Source organism: Macaca thibetana, chromosome 4, assembly GCF_024542745.1.
Source record: "Macaca thibetana thibetana isolate TM-01 chromosome 4, ASM2454274v1, whole genome shotgun sequence".
Taxonomy (NCBI): domain Eukaryota; kingdom Metazoa; phylum Chordata; class Mammalia; order Primates; family Cercopithecidae; genus Macaca; species Macaca thibetana.
The window spans coordinates 44,181,646-44,204,773 of NC_065581.1; the positions used below are offsets into that span (position 1 = coordinate 44,181,646).

Genomic DNA, 23,128 nt, shown 5'->3' on the forward strand with positions numbered 1-23,128 from the left:
AATCCTGTTGCTCCTCATCCCTGACATTCCCCTCTGCCTCCCTCCACACCTCTTTCACCTGTCCCCATCACCTCTCGCTGGTCTCCATCACCTCTCCTTACCTGCGCTCCCAGATTCCTACACACACCTGCTGACACCTTGCAGAGTTACACATCAACACTTGTATCCACAGACCATGATGAGCTCCCACCACTTCCACATACCCCTATGTACCATCACTGGCCCCACATGATCCTACCTGCACTCTCTGACAGATATTCATACAAACTGCACAAGCCCTCCTCTTCACCATGCACCCATGCTCCCATGCGCACATAGGGGCCTAAGGTGGCAGTAATGGGGCAACCAAGTGTCCCGTGTTTGTATTATCCAACCCGGTCTCTGCTGAGCATAGTCCTCAGACACAGAGAGAAGGATAGTGGAGAGGGAGAGGCAGGTAACCCTCATGTATCTTCCCAGCTCCACTCTTCCTTCTCTTGCCTCATCTCTTTCTTTGTGGTTTGCTCATCTATAAAATGGGAGCAGGACACAAATTTTCCTTATCAACCGAAGAGATCCACTGTCCCAGACTGGAAAGCCCATCAGAGTTCACCCAGTTCAACTTCTGAAGGCTCCCTCCCACCAGTTCAATTGCTTCTTCAGTCTTGTCCTCAACCTGTCTCCTCCACCTTTTTTCCAGAAGCCCCATCCCTACCTCTCCCTTCATCCTGCCATTGCCCTCACTGCCCTTCAAATTCCTGATGCCCCATATCCCACTTTGGCAGAAGGAGGGAAGTCCTGATGCTCTGAAGTTGTAAGGATTGGAGGAAACAGCTCAGCTTAGTCATTTGAAGAAAGAGAAAAGGAGTGGCAGCGTCCCTCCCCATGAAGATCCCTTCTCCATATGTCCACAGTGGCACATCATGAATTGGAAGGTGGTTTCCACACCTCCACGTCCCACCCTGTCCCCTATGGCAGGATGTCTAGATGCAGGAGCCGTGGGAAGTTATTTCATCCCAAGGAAAGGGGGGTTTATGTAGTTTCTACCCCATCTATAGATCTCTTTAGCCACCTTCCTCCCCCCACCCACAACCCCCAAACCCCAGCCTAAGTAACTTCCCTCTTTCTCTATTTGTGACTCTCCAGGGTCATTGTGAGGGCACAGTAGTGTGCTTCTAAAAAATGTGAGGGAAAGAGAAGAGGAAAATATCCTGGTTCCAAATTCTGTCCTGGGTTGGCAGAGATCTCAGAAAGTCATGTTTTCTGGCCCCTTGCCTACACACATGCACATCACACACAGACAGACACAAAACACACACAAGCACATACAGACACATAGATACATGTAGAAAAGCAGACAGACACACAGAAAAGATAGACAAAGAAAGACACACAAAGGCACATACACACACAGAAGAATACATGCACAGATACACATACAGACATACACACACGCATACATGGGCATTTCTCCGGTAACATGTGCCTGGCTCTCCCAACCCCTGCCATTGGGAAACTCTCCCTGATATCCAACTTCTACCTGTCCTAATTCGAGGAGAGCTGTGTTCTTTCTTGTTGATTCCTAAGCAGACACAGAAAGGTGTGGTCAGAGGCTCTCTCACCCCATGCCCACCCAGACCTGCTGTTCCCTTTCACTCCTCCTGCTTTCTGCTAGGACCCTCCCATTTTCCTGCCCTCCCCAATTCAGCCCACCTCTGTCCCTCTGGAGTGGCCACAAGGCTGCTGTCCATCTGACATCCATGTCTTGAGTCTGTCACTTGTGTTCACCTCATCTCTCATATCCTGACCTCCCAAACCCATGGTTGTGTCAGTGGGTTCAGCTCACCCTGAGAAAGGTGTGTGCCTCTCAGCACCTGCATTCCCTTCAGTTACCACCACCCTCAAGGGGCTTTAGTGCCTTCCCTCATTTTCTTGATTACCACATCTCTCAGGGCTGATTAGCAGGTCACGTTGGTGTGGGTGTCCCATGGGTCACCCCTTGGGTGGCAGGTCTTCCCTTTTCACTAAGCCTCCGTTGCACAACTCCATGGACATTTTGTGACACAGGGACTCCCCTAAGGGGGAGCCAAGGCCTAGGCCTCCCCTACAAGGGAGAGGATCCCAGTCTGGTATGCTCCGTTGGTCAGCCAATCTTCCTGGCATCAGTTAGCATATCTCTCTTTCCCCTCAGCCTGTTCACTGTCATTTTCCTCTTCTTCATTGGTCAACATGTGTGTCCTGTTGCTGATTTTAACCATCTCCAGTTCGTAGTCTGTACCTCCCTTGCACTGGCCTTTATACAATCTTTCCTCTGGTAACTCCTGGAGCATCTGTCCAGCGGGACCAGGAAGAATGCGGGGCAGGAGTGGAGCTCCTCTCCTCCATTATCTGCCAGGTGGTCCTGGGTCCGCAGCCCGCCCTCACAGCCCCTCCGCACTCCCCTAGGTAGATGGCCCCCTCAGGGCAGGCCCTGCGGACACCCCTCCCTCTGGCTGGCGGATGCAGTGCCTAGCGGCAGCCCTTAAGGACGAAACCAACATGAGTGGGGGAGGGGAGCAGGCCGACATCCTGCCGGCCAACTACGTGGTCAAGGATCGCTGGAAGGTGGTGAGTGAGTGACCCGGCGGGGCAGAGGGAGGGTAGCGGGGAGGGAGGCGAGGAGCTGAAGACTTGTTAAAACCAGTGGCCTCCGCTCCCCTACCCTAAGAGGGAGGTGCCTCTAAGCTCATTTGCATACTGCTTGCAGGTCATTATTTTTGCCACCACATGTGGACAATAGCTTTCTCCCAGTGCCCTCTCTCCAGCCCCGCCCTCTATCACCCCTCTCCCCGCTAGGTCACGTTGGTCAGGCCAAGCCTGGAACAACTCCTGGTTGGATGCAGGAGCTGCAGAGGCCAGTGTGGGGAGGAGGAAGAGCGGTGGGGGAGGGAGCTTTTTCTCTGACGGACCTTGGAGAAGGAGAGCGGACGAGCATGTGTCCCTCCGCTTCCGCAGAGGACGGAAAGGCTTGTGTTTGGGGAAAGAGGCCCTGAAGGCTGCTCCCGCCGCATCCGCACTCCATCTTCTCCATCCAGCCTCCTCCCCTCGCCGGGTCCTGCGGCAGGTGCAGCACGGCGAGACTCCATCTCCCGGCGTGCCCTGCTCCTCCAGCCCAGGGCTTCGGGCTGCTGGGCCTGCTGGGAGTTGTAGTCTCAGCCTCCTCGGGAAGCGGGCCTGCCTAGGAGGGGGCGCGTGAGGGCTGGGGGAATGATAGCGTTTGGGGAGGGAGACCTACTGTAAATCACCCCCCTTTTTCCGTCACTTAATAGCGCTCTGGTGTCCTCTTATTGTGGGAGCAGGATAATGTGGGGCGAACTGTGGGCGTCAGTGTGGGGGAACCCGTGTGTGAGCCTGTGGAACTGCACCGGAGTGGGAAGCCAGGAAGAGGGGAGGGAGAACAACAGAGGTCAGGTACACTCCGAGTCGTGTGTATGTGCGTGTGTGTGTGTGCGTGTGTGCTTGCGAGTGTGCGCGCCCGCGTGCTTTAGTTGGGGGAGGCTCAGCTCACGGGAGTGCGGGGTTGGAGAGGAGGGTGAGGCCCGGGTGCAGGCGGGTCTCCACGGCAACAGCCATCGGCCGTGCAGGTCCCCTAGAAGCCTAGAAAGAGGCAGCGGTGGCGGCATTTTCAGAGATGTCTCTGGGACTGGGGGTTGGGAGTGGAAGGGGTGAAGAGGAGGAGACTTCTAGGGGTCCTCAAAGGGTGAGGAAGTGGGCTGTTTCTGTCCCAGAGGGGGGACTTCCTGAGAGGGAGAGTACAGAAATGGGGGAGGAAGAGCCAGGGAGGTAATAAAAGGAACGAGGATCTGGCAAAGAGAGGAGTGTTCCTCCGAGACCTCGGGGCCTCTGGCACCCGAGCTTAGTTTCTGGCAGATTGGAGGTAGAATGACATTTACACCGAAGTGGTGAGGGAAAGACAGTTTTTACACACATGTGAGTTTAGGCTAGAACTTTTTTGGATTTCTGAGGGAAGGCATGGAAGATGAGTGGGGAGCGAAATGGAGCGGGTAGCTGGGAGGAGGGCAAGCATGCCGACCTCTCCTCACCGCCGACCCCCGCCCCTGGAGAGTTAGAGAGGGTGAGGGGCCACATGCTTCCCTTCAACCTGTTCCCGGTGAGGATGGCACTGAGGTGGGAGGCAGAGCTCAAGAACCAAGGCAAACTGCCCATAGATCTCGGTGGCCAGGAGAAAATGGGGGTCGGTGGCACTAGATGTGGCATTTAAAAATAAATACGGGGACCAGGCATGGTGGCCCACACCTGTAATCCCAGCACTTTGAGAGGCCGAGGTGGGAGGATCACTTGCGGTCACGAGTTTGAGACCAGGCTGGCCAACATTGTGAAACCTCATCTCTACTAAAAATACAAAAATTAGCCAGGCCAGGCTGCGGGCGCCTGTAATCCCAGCTACCCGGGAGGCTGAGGCAGGAGAATCACTTGAACCTGGGAGGCAGAGGTTGCAGTGAGCTGAGATCATGCCGTTGTACTCCAGCCTGGGCGACAGAGCGAGACTCTGCCTCTAAATAAATAAATAAATAAATCCTCAATACTTGGCAGGCTGAAGCAGGAGGATCGCTTGAGCCCGGGAGTTCAAATCCAGCTTGGTTAACATGTCTCTAAAAACATAAAATAAAATAATAACATTTTATTCATCTTGAGGGGTGCTTCTCAGAATCAGAATAGCAAACAATAATAGTAATAATGACTTAGTATTTGCTTTGAGCATTCACTGTTTTCAGGCACTGTGCAAAATGCCTTATGTGCATTGTCTCAAGAACTTACCAAGTAGATTTGTATTCCCATTTATTAATCCCATTTCACAGGTGTGGAAACTGAGGAAATTGCTTAGCTAATTTGCCAAGTCTCCATGACTAGGTCTGTCTGACAAGAATCAGCCCATCCAAGAATCAGGACCACTGAGCCAAAGAAACCTTTGTGACCAATTCTAGTCCAACTCTCTTCATTTTACAGAGGAGGAAGAGTGGAGGCTCAGAGAGTTTATGAAACTCACCCCAGGCCACCCAGAGCTGCCCAAGAAACCAGGTCTTCTTCGTCCCGAGGACCAATGCTGATTCTATTGTGTCATATTTCTCCTCTAGTTTAGGGAGGTCCTTCAGCAGGGCCTGGGATCATGTAAAATTTAGCAGGAGTGAAGAAAAGGGAGATTGAGAGAATATTCCTATTACTGGACTGTGGGCAGGCCACATTGTGACTTTCTTGGGCCCCTTCCTCCATAAGAAAGTACTTAAAATTGTATTTTATGACTGCATTGGTATAAAGATGAATATATTAATATTATATACTAGATTGTTCTCTTTGACCTAAAGGTTCATTTTTTTCCCCTGATGATTTTTTATTTTATTTTATTTTTTTGAGACAGGGTCTCACTCTGTCGCCCAGGCTTGAGTGTAGTGATGAGATCTCGGCTCACTGCAACCTCTGCCTCCCAGATTCAAGCAATTCTTATGCCTCAGCCTCTTGAGTAGTTGGGATTACAGACACCTGCCACCACACCGGGCTAATTTTTGTATTTTTAGTAGAGATGGGGTTTCCCCATGTTGGCCAGGCTGGTCTCAAACTCCTGACCTCAAGTAATCCACCCTCCTCATCCTCCTAAAGAACTGGGATTGCAGGCATGAGGCACCATGAGGCCTCCTTTATGATTTTAAAAGAAATTAAAACATTTTCATGGACCCCCTAGAGGTATCAGGGGCCTAGTCACTGTGTCTCATGTATAAGTCTGCCCTAGCTGTGGTGAAAAGGAGAAGGGATGTTGGTGGAGTGGGTGGTGAAGACACCCAGTTCCCTGTCTTATGGAAGTTCCATAATGGGTGGGGGGTGGGTGGGGAAGGAGGGGAGTAAAGAAGGAGAAATAGGCTCTGCTGGGAAACGAAGGTGGTAGAGAAATACCCCAGGGCACCCTGGGAAATTGGGAAGTAGGTGTCATAAATGTCTTGGCTGTCCCGAGCCTTCCTGACTTATCTCTAGCAATGATTTCAGAGCCTGGCAGATCTGGGCTTGAATCTCAGCACTCACACTTTTAATGTTGATGGGTCCACAGTTTCTGTAACATTATGGATTCTGCAACATTATGGATTCTGCATTTGATTGCCTGGGTTTAAATGAAACTTGGCATTGCTTTTTTTTTTTTTTTTTTTGAGATGGAGTTTCTCTCTTGTTGCACAGGCTGGAGTGCAATGGTGCGATCTCGGCTCACTGCAGCCTCCGCCTCCCAGGTTCAAGCGATTCTTCTGCCTCAGCTTCCCAGGTAGCTAGGATTACAGGTGCCCACCACCACGCCCTGCTAATGTTTTGTAGTTTTAGATAGAGACAGGATTTCGACATGTTGGCCAGGCTGGACTCAAACTCCTGGCCTCAAGTGATCCACCCGCTTCAGCCTCCCAAAGTGTTGAGATTACAGGCATGAGCCACCGCGCTTGGACCTGCCTTTGCTATTAACTAGCAGTGTGACGTGGGAAAAGGTATTGCACTTCCCATGCTTTGGTTTTCCTTTTGTGCAAAATGGGGAATCACATGACCTTCATCACCTGTGTTGCCAGGAGCCTTTGGGGATTAACTGAGATGACATCTGTGAGAAAAATATGTGGTTGTCCCCTCCCCTTTGCCCTTTCCTCTGTTCTTGCACAAGCAAACCATAAAGGAATCTAGAAGATATTCGCATCTCCCCAGAGTTTAAAGTGCCCCAGAGGCAGACAAGCTGTTGTTTCCCGTGAGTCTGTCTGTCCCCTCCTGGCTCTGAAATCCTGCCTTTAAATTTCGTCTCCAGGAGACAGGAACTCTGGTTTCTCACTGTTCTTCCTCCTTCCTCTTTCCCTGTCTCCTTCCCAGACACAGGCACCTTGAAGTTCCCACCCAGCATTCTGCTTCTTTTCCAAATCTTTCCTTCCTGCTCCTGTCTCTTTCTGGAGTGAGTTCAGTGGTAACCTGGGAACTCCCAGCCCTCCAGCTCTGCCTGGTCGGTCTTCCTCCCTCCATTCCTCAGTGTCAACCACCACTAAACAATCACAAGGCATCTGAGAGCTGAACAGATGTTTCGGGCAGGTTCAGAGATGCAGGAGGCTGAGCGGCCAGAGTCTGCAGGTTGATCAGAGTTATAAGCCAGCAGGACAGAATGAGAGTTTGGGAAGGTGCACAGAGCAGACAGGCCCCCATTGAGGCAGCTCCCTGAGGGGGTGAGCATCAAGCTCTCCATCCTTCTTTCTTTTTTTTTCAGTGGACCTCTTCTGAGGTCATGTACATCTTTCTTAAACCAAACCAGTCTCAGCTTGGAAATCAGCACCTTCTCCCTGCTCCCCATGCCTGCCAGCAGATCCCTCACCCTCCAGGACCCCCGGGCCTCTGAGCTGAAATGATTTTGAGACCCTCCCCAGAATTCAGCTTTGCTCGGCTCCCTGCCAGCTCTTCCTTCACTTTATTTCGGTTCTCCTCCCCGCCTTTCTCATGCCTGCTTTGGGAGGCTGGAGTGAGAGGCCAAGAGGGTCAGACCACTGCTCCATTCCCTCTAGGCCCCGGTCCCACCACGCTCCCACAGTACCCCCTGCCCTGGAGAGGAGGCTCATTCTGGTTGTGGGCATCTGACCTAGGGAGTGATGTGAGCTTCCACAGTGAGCATGGGCCACGAACACCCTTTGCTGAATCCCCTTGCCCAAATACTCTCTCCTTCTTGTGACTCTCGGGGGGCTGCCAACCCCAGGAAGTGCCTGCTTCCCCAGGTAATCAATCCGCCCTGAGGATAGGAGGTCCTGAAATTGGTTTTCCTTCTGGATAAGGGTTGCTCAGTCTACACAGGGGATGGGGGAACATGATATTTGTTGTCCTTCTAGAGAAGAAAAGGTCAAGGGCAGTCCAGGGTCCCCTCAGAATCCTACATTAGGCTTTCTCCATATCTATATGAGGTCACAGGTCTTTTACCCTTTCCTACTACCCACTCTGACATCTGGCCCTGTGTGTGTGTGTGTGTGTGTGTGTGTGTGTGTGTGTGTGTGTGTGTGGTTGCTCAGGAGCTGAGGTGTCTGTCCCAGGGCACTAGAAGAGGAGTGGGGTGCTGATGGGGTGGGGTAAAGAAGAGAGACATGAGGTTCTCCCCTTCAAAGATATCCCCTTCTGGCCGGGCGTGGTGGCTCATGCCTGTAATCCCAGCATTTTGGGAGGCCAAGGCGGCTGGATCACCTGAGGTCAGGAGTTTGAGACCAGCCTGGCCAACATGGTGAAACCCTGTCTCTACTGAAAATATAAAAAATTAGGACGGCGTGGTGGCAGGCACCTGTGGTCCCAGCTTCTCAGGAGACTTGGGCATGAGAATTGCTTGAACACGGGAGGCAGAGATTGCAGTGAGCTGAGATTGCACCACTGCACTCCAGACTGGGCAACAAAGTGAGACTCCATCTCAAAAAAAAAAGACAAAAAAAAGATACCCCCCTTCCCCACCAATGAAGGATGCAACTCAGCAGCGGGTGGGATGAGGAGCTGTTCAGACTGATCCCTGAACACCCTATCCCCTCATCTTCATAGCTGAAAAAGATCGGGGGCGGGGGCTTTGGTGAGATCTACGAGGCCATGGACCTGCTGACCAGGGAGAATGTGGCCCTCAAGGTGGAGTCAGCCCAGCAGCCCAAGCAGGTCCTCAAGATGGAGGTGGCCGTGCTGAAGAAGCTGCAAGGTTCGGGCCTTGGGCAGGGGAATGGGAGGGAAGAGATGATGAAGGCAGGGGCTAAGAGAGGCGATGAGATCAGAAGCTAGGGTGAGGGAGGAGATATGGTGTGGTAGAGAGAAGAGCTGATGGAGCCAGGAGCTAAGGGAGAGGTGATGGAGCCAGAGTCTAAGAGAGATGGGACCGGGGTCTAAGAGAGTGATGGGGCAGAAGGCCAGGTTGGTGATCAAAGAAGTGATGAAGCTGGAGTCTAGGAGACATGATGAGGCTAGGGCCAGGGAGGTGGCAAGAGAGGCACTCACAGGGCCAGGAATCAAGAGGGACCAGGAATCAAGAGTGCACTAGGAACCCATCTTAGGGTTGGAAGTGAGGAAGAAAGAGTAACAGCTGGAAGATCTGTGTCTTTGCCCCTCAGGGAAGGACCATGTGTGCAGGTTCATTGGCTGTGGCAGGAACGAGAAGTTTAACTATGTAGTGATGCAGCTCCAGGTGAGTCCCCATGGCCCATCCTCCCTCCCCTCTCTAAGAGCTTGGGCTGTGACTCCAGGGTAGGGGAAGGGAAGGGAGACTGTGGCCCTGGGGGAGGGGAGTGGGCACGACCCTTTGGGGTGTGGCTGGGAAGAGTATCACAATGGTGGTGTCTGGGATGGCGGCTGAGGGTGAGTCTACACCCCACCTCCACCCCAATGCAGGGCCGGAACCTGGCCGACCTGCGCCGCAGCCAGCCGCGAGGCACCTTCACGCTGAGCACCACGTTGCGGCTGGGCAAGCAGATCTTGGAGTCCATCGAGGCCATCCACTCTGTGGGCTTCCTGCATCGTGACATCAAGCCTGTGAGCACTGCCCCAACACGCCTCTCTGTTCCCTCCTCCAGAACACACCCCCATATCTCTCCCTGGGCCTCCTGGTTTCTCCTCCGAAACCTTGGTTGGGACTTGTGATGGGACAGACTCTTCTCCCCAAGCCCCTCCTGCTCTCCTTCCCAGGCCCCATCTCTTCCTCTCCCCTGCTTCCCAGGAGCATGCACCCCTGCCTGCCCCTCGGCCATGCCCAGGCCTCTCCTCTGTTCTTCCCTTCTGTTCCTTATCCCTTGCCCCTGACCTGAGAGTCCTGGAACCTAGGAAGGTGAAGGGGGCTGGAAAAGGATGGAGGGATCGAGGGAAGGGGACTGAGGGGCTGGGACTTGACAAGGAGTTCCAAGTAGCTGATTTTGTGGCATCTTGAATCTTTGTGCTAGGAAAAATCTACTTAAAGAGATGAAAACTGAGGCCCAGAAAGGTTAGTTGAATGGCGCAAGGTCACCCAGCAGGCCTGCTGCCTTGGGCAGCCACACCAGTTACACCAAATCACACTGCCCTGCTGGGGAGTCCCAAAAATGTGGAGCCGGACAGACTTGGCTGAGTCACCACTTGCTGTGTGATCTCAGAGATGCTCCCCAAGCCCTTTGACCTTCAGTTTCCTCATCTCTATAATGGGGATGATCACCCCCACCCCTCAGATGAGAGGCTGTGACCTGGTGCACACATGTGAATACTGACGTTTCCTTGTGGGCGAGTGAATGTGGGGCTGAAGGCCCTTCACCAGCTGCAGAGCTGTTTCTTGGTGCCCCTTGAGGTTGCCCAGCTGGGGTTGGGGCCCCCAGGGCTCACAGCTGCTGTCTCCCCTAGTCAAACTTTGCCATGGGCAGGCTGCCCTCCACCTACAGGAAGTGCTATATGCTGGACTTCGGGCTGGCCCGGCAGTACACCAACACCACGGGGGATGTGCGGCCTGTGAGTACCGTCGGGGCGGGGAGGACAGTGGAGGACTCCCCCTTACTCCCAGATCTGGGGACCCTTCACCCACTTTTCTTGCGCCTGCCTAAGCTGGCCTGGCCTTGTGTTCAGTGTCAGCACCACCCAGCTCTGGGGTCCACACTTGGCCTGTCCCCTCTCTCTGTTAGCCTGTACTCTTGGGGGATGCCACATCCATACCTTGTGATTTTCCTGCCCCCTCTGGGCAGGGAGCAGGGTCAGCAGGTGGGTTTAGGACTGGAAGGTCAGAGAGCAAGCCCGCCTCCTCAGCCAGGGGAGGTGGTCAGGGTGAAGAGTTAGACTTGGTGGCAGGGTTGAGAGGTGGCTGAGATGAGGGCATAGTGGGTGATGTTCTTGGTGTCCCTTCTGCAGCCTCGGAATGTGGCCGGGTTTCGAGGAACTGTTCGCTATGCCTCGGTCAATGCCCACAAGAACCGGGTGAGTGGCAAAGACCGGGCTGCGGGATGTGGAGGTGGGAGGGGCAAGGTCAGGGTGCAGTGTGCTTCTGGGGAGGGGTGGGGAGAGGAGAGTGGGGCAGGGGCTGCACTCTGCCACCCCAGAGACCCTGGGTTGGAGGAAGGCCCCTCTGTGGCAGACTCAGCATCCCCTTCTTCATTTGTTTCGGGAACCCCATCCTCTCTGTTCTCACTACAGACCCCTGTCGGGTGAGGAAGCACATGCGGTAGTTTTGGCTGTGGGACTCTTGTGTGTGTTGGAGGGTTGGATATGGAGCTGTGGCCTTGGGGAGACCCCAGTTCTGTCCTTAGGGGACTGGGTGTCAGGCCTCCCTGACAGATGCCCCTCAGAGAAGGGTCAGCCGTCCATTCCCAGGGAAGGACCTGAGAGCTGCGGGTGACTCCCTCCCCCCACCTCCAGGAGATGGGCCGCCACGATGACCTGTGGTCCCTATTCTACATGCTGGTGGAGTTTGCGGTGGGCCAGCTGCCCTGGAGGAAGATCAAGGACAAGGTGAGCCCCGGGCAGCTGGGTCTGAAGTGGCAGAAGGGGTTTGGGGGCAGCTGGGGCTCCATCTCCCCGTGGCCTCTTGCCTCTAGGAGCAGGTAGGGATGATCAAGGAGAAGTATGAGCACCGGATGCTGCTGAAGCACATGCCATCAGAGTTCCACCTCTTCCTGGACCACATTGCCAGCCTTGACTACTTTACCAAGCCCGACTACCAGGTGGGAGTCTGCTACCCTGCCCCTGCTCCCTAGACACCACTCTGTAGGTGACTGCCCCCAGCAGACCTCGCTCCTGCTGAGGTTCCATGGCTCCGTCTTGTCCCCAAGCCTCTCCCCCTGGTCTTCTAACTGCACTAAAGGCACGGATGCTCTTGTAAACTAGTCACAGCCAAGATTTATCAAGAGCTTACCCTGTTCTTAGTGCTTTTCATGTGTTAACTCATTTAAGCTTCCAAGCAAGACTTTGATGATAATGAATGCTCCTTATATTTTTATTCCAGCTCTCTTTTTTTTTTTCTGGGACAGAGTCTTGCTCTATCACCCAGACTGGAGCACAGTGGTGCGACCTCTGCTCACTGCAGCCTCCACCTCCCAGGTTCAAGCAATTCTCCTGCCTCAGCCTCCCGAATAGCTGGGACTATAGGCATGTGCCACCACGCCCGGCTAATTTTTGTAGTTTTAGTTGAGATGAGGTTTTACCATGTTGGTCAGATGAACTCGAGCTCCTGACCTTGTGATCCACCTGCCTCAGCCCCGCAAGGTGCTGGGATTACAGGCGTGAGCCACTGTGCCCGGCCCCAGCTCTTAACAATTAATGAAGCTGGCTGGTGTGGTGGTTCACACCTGTAATCCCAGCACTTTGGGAGACCGAGGCGGGCGGGTCACTTGAGATCAGGAGTTCAAGACCAGCCTGGCCAACATGGTGAAACCCTGTTTCTACTAAAAATACAAAAATTAGCCGGGCGAGATGGTGGGTACCTGTAATCCCACCTACTCAGTATGCTGAGGTATAAGAATCGCTTGAACTTGGGAGGTGGAGGTTGCAGTGAGCTAAGATTAAACCACAGGACTCCTGCCTGGGTGACAGAGCAAGACTTCATCTCAAACAAACAAACAAATAAACAAAAACAATTAATGAAGCCAAATGCTTTTAAGTACTTTACATGACAACTCTGCGGGAGGCAAGTGGGATTATCTGCCCATTTCATAGATGAGGGAACTGAGGCCTAATATTGTGGTTAGGAGCAGGGCTGGGCTCAGGCACATCTTCTGACTCCGAGTCCAGTTCTCTTTCCAAGCCTCCATCACCACACCCCATGGGACCCATTGACCCTGATCACAGAATGGGGAGAACATCAGCAGTGTTCTGCCTGGGATCCACTGTGTACCAGGCACGCTGCTGCGCACTGTGGGAGCAGAGACAGCCTCAGGCACACAGGACGCACACAATCAAGCGGGTCCTGTCAGCAGAGAGAACCTGCCTTGTGCTCTGGAGACAGCCAAGCCAGAAGTGGAGTGTTCTGGGAACCTCAGAGGGTCTATAGCTGTCTGCCACCTCCTGAACCCAGAGCTTCGCAGAGATGCCCCCTGATCTTGGCTTAGCCTCATGGGATCCCCAAGGCCACACAGCTGCAAGCATCCCCCAGGCTGGGGACCTGTGCTGGCTGCCGGGGATGTAGAGTTGACAGATAGGCATGTGGACAATTCAAACGGATGCACTATGCCTTGTAGGGCAGCTGTATGGTGGAGAGAATATATGGTGAAGAGAAGGGAAGCTGCAGAGAGGAGAGGATGAGTGGGAGAGGCGCCCAGCAGAGGGGCAGTCTGTGTAGAGGCAGCACCCATGCGTGGGTTTGGGAACTCCCAGTGGTTTAGGGTTGCCGACATGCTGGAAATGGCAGAGGAGGTTTGGAGATGGTAACCAGGGGACAGATCTCAGAGGGTTCATGTCCAGTCAGTGGGGCTTAATCCAAGATGATAATTTGCATGTTGATTTGCATATCATGTGCATGTTTTCATTTAAAATCAATGTGCCCTTCTCCTTCCAATGCCCCCTCCAGGCCCATTCCTGTCCTGGAAGGTTCCTGTCTCCCCCCTATGATCCCAGCAATTGCCCCTTCCTCCTGGCTAGCCCCCGGGTCACCTCTTTGTCCTCCCACCATCCTCACCCCCTGCAGTTGATCATGTCGGTGTTTGAGAACAGCATGAAGGAACGGGGCATTGCTGAGAATGAGGCCTTTGACTGGGAGAAGGCAGGCACCGATGCCCTCCTGTCCACGAGCACCTCTACCCCACCCCAGCAGAACACCCGGCAGACGGCAGCCATGTTTGGGTGAGTCTCAGGAAGGGGAGCCACCAGCCACTGCCTGGAGCTGTTACCTAAGAGGGCAGGCGGTCCTCTCCTCTCCTGTCTTCCTACCTGGACTCGCTTGGCTGTCTTTCCTATCCTTAGTGGAGTTCGGGACTTCGGGAAACTCTGCCACATCTCCACCCTCAATCTGATCATATAGTGGGCGTCTTCCTCAGTGGGTCCCTGGGAGAGCAGGGAACCCCAAGTGAAATTAACTGAGGCCCACAGTTTATCTCTTTCTTATCACGCATATGCATGAATTTAATGGCTGTGTCTTGAGGCCATACCCCTGAAAGTTACAGCTCCTTTCCTCAAAGCACTGTCAGCTGAGTCTGGGATGTTTGAAATCGTTGGGTCAGCAATTTCAGAACCATGTAATGGGCACAAAGACACAGGTGGTCCAGGGAGGAGCTGGAGTTAGAAGGGGCTCTCCACCTAGCCCCAGGAGCGAGCCAAGGAGAGAAGTGGGCAGGGGCTTCAGGGGACATGTTTAGGGAGGAGACTTAACAGGACGTGGTAGCACATTACGGTGCCCAGACATTGCTTAAAGAACTCTAAAGTTTAATCATCAAAGAAGATTAAATACAAAAAAATTTAAGTGTATATTCAGGGCAACTTCCATCTATGCTCCCAGACTGCAAAATAGTAATAAAAGAAAACTAATTTTAAAAGGAACTCCAAAGTGATTCTCCTTTTTAGACCCATTCCTGGGTCTAAAGGAGGAAGCCGGACAGTGAATGCCAATGGAAATCTGGCAGGTTCTTGAATGACAGTAGGATCCACTAAGCCAACAGAGCTAGATGGCAACATCTCCTTGCGGCCCCTGCCAACTTGAGGGTGGTCTGGTCTCAGAGGCTTTGTGGGCCAGCAATGGTGATGGGTCTAGGGACACTCTTACCCCTGATGGGACCGCCTCTGTGCCTGCTCCTAGGGGTGGTCTCCAGGTCTGTGCTGGTAGGAGAGGGCCATGGGAGGAGAGGGCACCCCTACCAGCCTTGCTCATGGCTCCCTCCTGTCCTCTCCAGGGTGGTCAATGTGACGCCAGTGCCCGGGGACCTGCTCCGGGAGAACACCGAGGATGTGCTACAGGGAGAGCACCTGAGTGACCAGGAGAATGCACCCCCAATTCTGCCCGGGAGGCCCTCTGAGGGGCTGGGCCCCAGTCCCCACCTTGTCCCCCACCCCGGGGGTCCTGAGGCTGAAGTCTGGGAGGAGACAGATGTCAACCGGAACAAACTCCGGATCAACATTGGCAAAGTAACTGCAGCCAGGGCGAAGGGCGTGGGTGGCCTTTTCTCTTACCCCGATTCCCAGCCTTGGGTCCCCGCCCTGTTCCTCCTGAGCACCCTGTCCCCAACCATCTGCCTGCTTGTCCTGCCTCTGTTTCCCGGTCCCTTCCCGCCCTAGCCTCCCTGTGTCTCCCATCATCATCATCCTCTGTCTCCTTTACCCTGAGGAGACCATTCGCCCACAGCTGCCTCATCAACCCCAGCTCATGACACTCCCCTCTCCTGCAGAGCCCCTGTGTGGAGGAGGAACAGAGCCGAGGCATGGGGGTCCCCAGCTCCCCCGTGCGTGCACCCCCAGACTCCCCCACAACCCCAGTCCGTTCTCTGCGCTACCGGAGGGTGAACAGCCCTGAGTCAGAGAGGCTGTCCACGGCGGACGGGCGAGTGGAACTACCTGAGAGGAGGTGGGTCTGGGACCAGGGGCATGGTTGGGGCCCAAGGCCCCCTCCGCCTTCACATGGCTGGTCTGGAGGAAAAGTCAGATGTGTGGCGGAGGTGGGCAGACCCTGGGAAGTGCTGAGAGGGTTATGCGTGGGCCTGGGGTCAGACTCAGTTGGGGCCAGAGACAGGGCCTGGGAAAGCCAGTAGGGGATCCAGAGAGGTCCCAGCTCATGCCAGGAAAGGGAATTGGGGGAGTGCAGGCTGCAGGAGGGACAGGCTGGGTGCCTGGGCCCAGGAAGGGTGAGGGATGAGTTGGTTGGTAGGTGTGTGTGCTTCCAGAACCTCTTCTAGAGACTAATTATAGATGCTTCAAGTGCAGCCGAGGTAGACTGTCTTCAGCTTTGGGGGAGAGGGCCTGGGAATTGCTGGAAGAGAGGGCAGGGCAAGTTTTGGGGGTTAGGGCTGAGGGATCTGAAGTCATAGAGGGGAGGGGACCAGGGGGAACGTAGTTGGGGAAAAGGAGCATCTAGAAGCTAAGTGAGCCTTTGGGAGGGGAAGGTGGGAGGGTGGGAGAGTGATCTGTTGACCCCAGATGGTGGGTGGACAACATGGGCCAGGGCCCGGTCCCCACCTGCACTGATGGTGGGTGGGACAACATCAGGTGGGGAGGCCCCTGCGAGATGTTTCCACCTTCCCTTGGCCTCTGAGTGGGGCTTCACTCCGCAGTAGGACTGGGGCCTTCTCTGCACCAGAAAATGGGTCTCTTCCAAAGACCCCGTCCTGGGGATAAGAGGGGTATCCTTTCTGGCATGCACTCCATGTGTCTCCTTGTGAGCAAACTCAGTCGTTCCACACTCACACAGGTTAGCTTACCTGGGACTGAAGGCCACCCTTTTCGTCTGTGGTAGCCTGGAGTCCCTCTCCCTGGAGACGGAGAAATGAGGAGAGGCAGTTTGGGAAGGGATAGAAATGGAGAAGAGAGGTGGGAAATACCTTGAATGAGACAGTCCTGAAGGGCTGCCTGCTTTTAGGGAACAAGAAGCAAATTGGTTTGGCTCACAGTGAACCCCAGTTGCAGGGATGGTAGGGAAAGTTGAGGGCTGAACAGGATATCATAGACAGCAGAGGTTCTGGATGGGCTCTGGGGCTCTGGGACACTTGGGAGCAGGAGACAGTACAAAGCAGTTGGGATTCGGATTTCCCACCCCACTCCCTCCTGTCTCCAACCGTTCGTCTGAGCTCCCACTAGGCACACACATGCAAACACACACGCGCGTGCACACACACACACACACACACACACAAGCACTACTAGCCCTGAGCCTTCTTTGGCACCCTTTCTCCCCTTTACATCCATCAAAACAAACTGTGCCTCAGAAAGGAAATGATATCAGCCATTTACATGAGAGCATAAATATAAGACCCTAGGTGGCCTCTCTCAGGGATGTTTTATTTAAGTCTTTATTAACAAGTCAATAAAAATATTGTGCACAGTCAGATTGGGCAGGTCCCACGCAGGCTGGGGCAGGAGTATTTTGAGAAAGCCCCACAGGCGGTTCTGATCTGCACCCCTGCCTCTGCAGCTGAAGAGCCATTGAACCATAGGCTCGATGCTGGGGGAGAATGAAAGTCAGCCCCCTGCCCACAGCCTGAACATGAGGCAGTGGCACAAACCCAAGATAGGTTAGGCCTCCGTGGTGGTTCTCAGTGGGTACCCTGGCATTTGGGAGAGGGCAATTCTTCCTTGTGGAGCATCCTCCCACACACTATTGTACAACCAGAAATATCCTCCTCTTGGGGTTGGCATGGCCCCAAGTTGAGAAGCTCTGAAAGTAATGTGAGATTCACGGCACAGTTCAAGATAATGAGGCCGGGCACAGTGGCTCACGCTTGTAATCCCAGCACTTTGGGAGGCCGAGGTGGGTGGATCACCTGAGGTCAGGAGTTTGAGACCAGCCTGGCCAAAATGGTGAAACCCCATCTCTACTAAAAATACAAAAATTAGCAGGGTGTGGTGGTGTGCACCTGTAAGCCTCAGGAGGCTGAGGCAGGAGAATAGCTTGAACCTGGGAGGTGGAAGTTACAGTGAGCCAAGATCATGCTACTGTACTCCAGTCTGGGTGACAGAGATTCCGTCTCAAAGGAAAAAAAAAAAAGATAATGACAGAAGAGATGTCCCAAGACAGGATCAATGCCCTTGGGGTAAAGTCAGATGGGACCCAGGCCCTGCCCAGCAGAGCTCACAGTCTCTTGGGGAGACAGATTGTGAACAGACATGAGGTTCACCCTGTGATGAGAGAGAGATACAAAGCACTAATCCTTGCAGGATGGGAAAGGCAGGCTACCTGCCCAAGGCAACAACCAACCTGTATCAGCCAGCAAAGGGTAGAAGGACAGGCTGTGTGTGGGGAGAGGTCCTATGGGGAGAGGCCACATTCCGGGTGGGCTGTAAGGGTGGAATCTAAGATGGGGCTGGCGAGGGAAATGGGGAGACAGCCATAGTCAGGCTGTGAGAGGCCTAGAGTATAGACCAAGGAGTGTGGACTTTGTTGTTGGGGCTGGGGAGTCACTGGAGTTTGTTGAGCTGGGACTAACAAGGCCATCTTGGGAGTGATGAAACCAGCCAGGCAGGCCTGGAGGGTGGTGGCAGAAGAGGCTGGAAAGCCCTCTGTAAACTCAAGGGCCAGTTGGGTGTGTTTGCCTGGAAGCAGCAGGAAGCAACCACTGGTTGTGAGCACTGGAGAGGCAAGAACAAAGCTTGCCTGAGGAAGATTAGCTTCCCTAGGGTGGCCCAGGAGAGAACGTTCCTTGCACAGAAACCCGAGTTTATTTTCTGCTTGTTTGTATTCCTGGAGCACGGTAAGCATTCAAAAACATTTGTTGAATGAATGAATGAATGAATGAACTAACAAACGAACTAACAAAGCCTTGATAGGAAGTGAGGTTGGAGGGTGACAACCTAGAGGTAACTGGCCTGGCCCAAGGTGGGAGGGGTACTGCGGTCAGGTTTCGGGAGTCACACCCCACCCTGCCACTGGCATGGGGTTCTTGGGGGTCCAGTGGGGCTGGACATTGAGCCCCATGAGGGGTGGCTTTGCAGGTCACGGATGGATCTGCCTGGCTCGCCCTCGCGCCAGGCCTGCTCCTCTCAGCCAGCCCAGATGCTGTCAGTGGACACAGGCCACGCTGACCGGCAGGCCAGTGGCCGCATGGACGTGTCAGCCTCTGTGGAGCAGGAGGCCCTAAGCAATGCCTTCCGCTCGGTGCCGCTGGCTGAGGAGGAGGACTTCGACAGCAAAGAGTGGGTCATCATTGACAAGGAGACGGAGCTCAAGGACTTCCCTCCGGGGGCTGAACCCAGCACGTCGGGCACCACGGACGAGGAGCCGGAGGAGCTGCGGCCATTGCCCGAGGAGGGCGAAGAGCGGCGGCGGCTGGGGGCAGAGCCCACCGTCCGGCCCCGGGGACGCAGCATGCAGGTGCTGGCCGAGGAGGACCTGCAGCATTTGCCGCCCCAGCCCCTGCCACCCCAGCTGAGCCAGGCCGATGGCCGTTCCGAGACGTCACAGCCCCCCACGCCTGGCAGCCCTTCCCACTCACCCCTGCACTCGGGACCCCGCCCTCGACGGAGAGAGTCGGACCCCACAGGCCCACAGAGACAGGTAAGGTTGGGCTTGTACCCCACTCCCCATCTCCAGATGCCCAGAGTCCTGGTGTGTAGGCCTGGGGTGCTCCACATGTGCTGGCACTACTGACCAGTAACCCAGCAGTCACAGGGCCGTGATGGAGGTAGACAGGCTTAAGGGTCTGAAACCACATTTGGGGGGCAGACAAGGCTCCCCAGAGGAAGTGCCCTCTCAGTTCTGAGTTGAGTCTGGCACTGTGAGCAATTAAGCCAAGTGACAAGGCGGGAGAAGGGCCTCGCAGGCCACGGGTACAGTGTTTTGCACAGGCCGGGAGGGGGCGATCTGAGAGCACTGAGCTGATGGCACACTGCAGCAGCCAAGGCTGCGAGGTCAGCCCTGGGCCCCGCCACAGAGGGCCTTCAGGGCTACGCTAGGGGGTCGGGGCTTGATGCTGCAGGTTTGGTAAGCCACTGAAGGCTTTTAAAAAGGAGTGCAACATGATTACATTGGTACTGTTGAATGATCCTTGGGCTGCTGTGTGGAAAATGGATTGAAATGGCATGAAACGAGATGCAGGCAGGCCACGTGGCAGACAGTGGCAAGAGAGTGCCCTGGAGGCTTGGGCTGGGGTGGGGCTGTGGATGCGGGGCAAGGTGGATAGTGCTAAGGGTGTTGGGGATAGGCCAAGAGGGCTGTGATGGAGTGGGGGCCAGGGCTTCTCGTGTCTCGGCTGATGCTCTGAGTGGTTTTGAAGGGAGTGAGAATTTGGATTTAAATACAATGAACTGATCAGTGCAGTGACTCACGCCTGTAATCCCAGCACTTTGGGAGGCCAAGGTGGGCAGATCACCTGAGGTCAGGAGTTCGAGACCAGCCTGGCCAACATGGTGAAACCCCATCTTTACTAAAAATACAAAAAATTAGCCGAGCGTGGTGGTGCCTGCCTGTAATCCCAGCTACTTGGGAGGCTGAGGCACGAGAATTGCTTGAACCCAGGAGGCAGAGGTTGCCGTGAGCCAAGATTGTGCCATTGCACTCCAGCCTGGGTGACAGAGCGAGACCCTGACTCAAAATAAAATAAAATAAAATAAAATAAAATAAAATAAAATAAAATAAAAATAAAAATAAAATAAAATAGGCCAGGCTCGGTGGCTCATGCCTGTGATCCCAGCACTTTGGGAGGCCGAGGTGGGTGGGTCACAAGGTCAGGAGATCGAGACCATCCTGGCTAACATGGTGAAACCCTGTCTCTACTAAAAATACAAAAAATTAGCTGGGTGTGGTAGCAGGCGCCTGTAGTCCCAGCTACTCGGGAGGCTGAGGCAGGAGAATGGCGTGAACTCGGGAGGCAGAGCTTGCAGTGAGCCAATATCGTGCCACTGCACTCCAGCCGGGGCGACAGAGCGAGACTCCGTCTCACAAACAAAAAACAAAAAACAAAGAAAAACAATAAAATAAAATAAAATAAAAAATACAGTGACCTCATGGAATCTAAGGGATTTCCATGTGTAGGTACCTGAGGCTCAGGAGAGGGATCGCAGCTGGAAATACAGATTTCGGGGTTTGGGAAACCATGGGAATGGGTGATGTTACCCAAGAGGACTGTACAGGGTGTGGAACCCAAAAGTGAGGGCGGAAGCTGAGAGGTGCTCACATCTAGGGGGAATGAGAGGAGAAGGAGCTCTGCATGATGAGTGAGAGGGAGAGGTCGGAGCATGGGAGGAGCATGGGGGAGAAGGTCCCCGAAATCAGGGCAGGAGATGTCTGGAGGGCAGCGGGGAGGACTGGGAAGGGGTTTCCATGATCAGGGCAGGTTTCATGGAGGAGGTGAGCTCTGAGAGCCAGGTGGATGGCCATGGGGAGAAGTGGAGCCAAGGCGAGAGAGACTATAGTTGAGCACAGGGACAGGTGTGTTGGGTGCCCTGGAAGGGCCCAGTCTGGCTGCAATGGCACCTCCTTGTGTGGGAGGACTGAGGAACAAGGCTGGAAGGGCAGGGAGGGCCAGATGATGGCCAAATTGCAAATGTCTCATGCTATTTGGGTTATTTTCTTCTGACCAGGACAGGGTGTCAGAATAGGCAGACAGCCACTGGCCTGGCCAGGCTTCGCTTGTGGGACAGAGGCTGACCTCTGACCTGGGAAATGGAGGAAAACTCTAGCACTGTGTGCCAAATGGGGTCCATGAACCCGCAGAGGGGCTGGAGAGAGTCATGGAGGGGATGCCGGAAGGGGCTCAGGGGCTGCGCCGCGTTCCACATAGTGGTTCCACGTTGGGGGCGTACACTCTTGGTGGCTCTGGGAGGTGCCCAGGTGTTGGGCCAGGGGCCAGTTCTACCACTTGCTCAGATCGGGAGGCCTTGCTTGGGATTACATGGGTGCCCTGGGAAAAGCAGCTGTGGGCAGGATTGCATTCAGACCCCATCCTATCTAGAAGTCCCTTCTAGAAGAAAGGACCTCCGAGCTGTGGTCCTGGGGAATATGCATCCCGGCCTTGCCTGGACACTGGAAACTGGGGGCTCAAAAAGTGGGGCCCGTGAGTCCTCACCCAGAGAGGCCCTAGCTGGCCTGAGTTGGAGGCACAGCCCTGGCAGACCTGGCAGTCACGCGGGCTGGTACCACTGTGTTGTAACTAGCCATTGATCCCACCACATCCAGCACCAGTCAGCAGGAGGGGGAGCAAAATGTGTTTGGGGTCCTTGCTCCACTCCCATTCATTCGTCCACATTCACCGAGCATTTACTGTGTGCCATGTACCACAGGCATCAGAGGCGACTTGCACAATAGGTTGTACCCGCAGAAAGTGCAGAGTCTAGGGAGGGTGACAGACAGTGTCAAGAGAGAAAGCCCAGAATTAAAGTCAGGAGACCGAGGTCTGGACCTGGCTCTGCCATTCCCTTCCCAGTGACTGAGGGCCAGTCAGTGTCTCTTTCTGGGTCTCCAGGTGAGGGAGCTGAGGTTCTTCTGAGGTTCATCTCTAAAGTTTTTCTTACCTGCAGATTCCTACCTGTGTCCTGGGACTTATCCTCACTTTGGGGAATTCTGGCCAAGAGGGTGGGGAGAGAGAGATTTGGTGGGATGGGGAAGCACAGGCCGATTCTATAATCAGTCAGTCTTGGGCTTGGGTCCTGCTTGTGACAGGGACAGGCACTACCTGTGTCAGCAAGAGATGAGCTGTGTGTGTCTTTGGGGGTGAGGTGTTTGTGGGTCTCAGGTTCCCCACAGTGTACAGAATCAAGGTTGGTTAGCATTCTGCCCCTGCGCATGTGCGTTTGTGTCAGTGGAGCTCGAGCCGTGCACTGGTGGATGGATGTGTCCATATGTATGTGCCTGCAGGTGGGTGCACATGTTACTGCATTTGTGTAGAATATGCAGCAGGTCTGCAAGTGTGTACAGAACCACAGATGCCTAGAATGTCAAAGCATTTCTATTGATGATAACAATTGGAGTAATAATTCTAATAATGACAACAATAGTTAGCACCATCCTAAGCACTTTCATGTTTATATGTATATTCCTCACAACAACACTATGAAGAGGGAATCTTGATTTTAAAAGTAAGAAAACTAAGATTCATAGAAGCAAAGTTTTTAGCCCAGCTGGTGAGCACCAGCTGGTAAGTGTTAGCACCAGAACTTGAACCCAGGCAGCTCGTTCCGAGATCTGAGCTCTGAGCCATTCCGTCTGAGGTCTGTGAGGTTTTTTTTTTTTTGAGACGGAGTTTGGCTCTTGTTGCCCAGGCTGGAGTGCAATGGCGTGATCTCGGCTCACCACAACCTCCGCCTCCCAAGTTCAAGCAATTCTCCTGCCTCAGCCTCCCGAGTAGCTGGGATTACAGGCATGCACCACCACGCCCGGCTAATTTTGTATTTTTAGTAGAGACGGAGTTTCTCCATGTTGAGGCTGGTCTCGAACTCCTGACCTCAGGTGATCCACCTGCCTCAGCCTCCCAAAGTGCTGGGATTACAGGCGTGAGCCATTGCGCCTGGCCTGAGGTCTGTGAGTTTAACAGAAAGCATACAGGCCAGAGAGAGCAGATGGTTT

At 54.1% G+C, this 23,128-nt stretch overlaps 1 protein-coding gene across 2 annotated transcripts in view; it reads left to right on the forward strand.

Annotated features, from left to right (window-relative positions):
- Positions 1–1,221: 1,221 nt before the first annotated feature.
- Positions 1,222–23,128, forward strand: part of TTBK1 (tau tubulin kinase 1) — a 43,548-nt gene continuing 21,641 nt past the window's right edge. For both annotated transcript variants that reach the window (XM_050786903.1, XM_050786904.1), the window contains exons 1-12: positions 1,222–2,586; positions 8,548–8,695; positions 9,102–9,175; positions 9,379–9,519; positions 10,354–10,458; positions 10,852–10,917; positions 11,356–11,448; positions 11,535–11,660; positions 13,619–13,773; positions 14,817–15,048; positions 15,309–15,484; positions 18,562–19,123. In XM_050786903.1, coding sequence (XP_050642860.1) covers positions 2,479–2,586; positions 8,548–8,695; positions 9,102–9,175; positions 9,379–9,519; positions 10,354–10,458; positions 10,852–10,917; positions 11,356–11,448; positions 11,535–11,660; positions 13,619–13,773; positions 14,817–15,048; positions 15,309–15,484; positions 18,562–19,123 — 1,986 coding nt within the window. In that variant the 5' untranslated portion in view covers positions 1,222–2,478. The remainder of the gene's footprint in view (positions 2,587–8,547; positions 8,696–9,101; positions 9,176–9,378; positions 9,520–10,353; positions 10,459–10,851; positions 10,918–11,355; positions 11,449–11,534; positions 11,661–13,618; positions 13,774–14,816; positions 15,049–15,308; positions 15,485–18,561; positions 19,124–23,128) is intronic.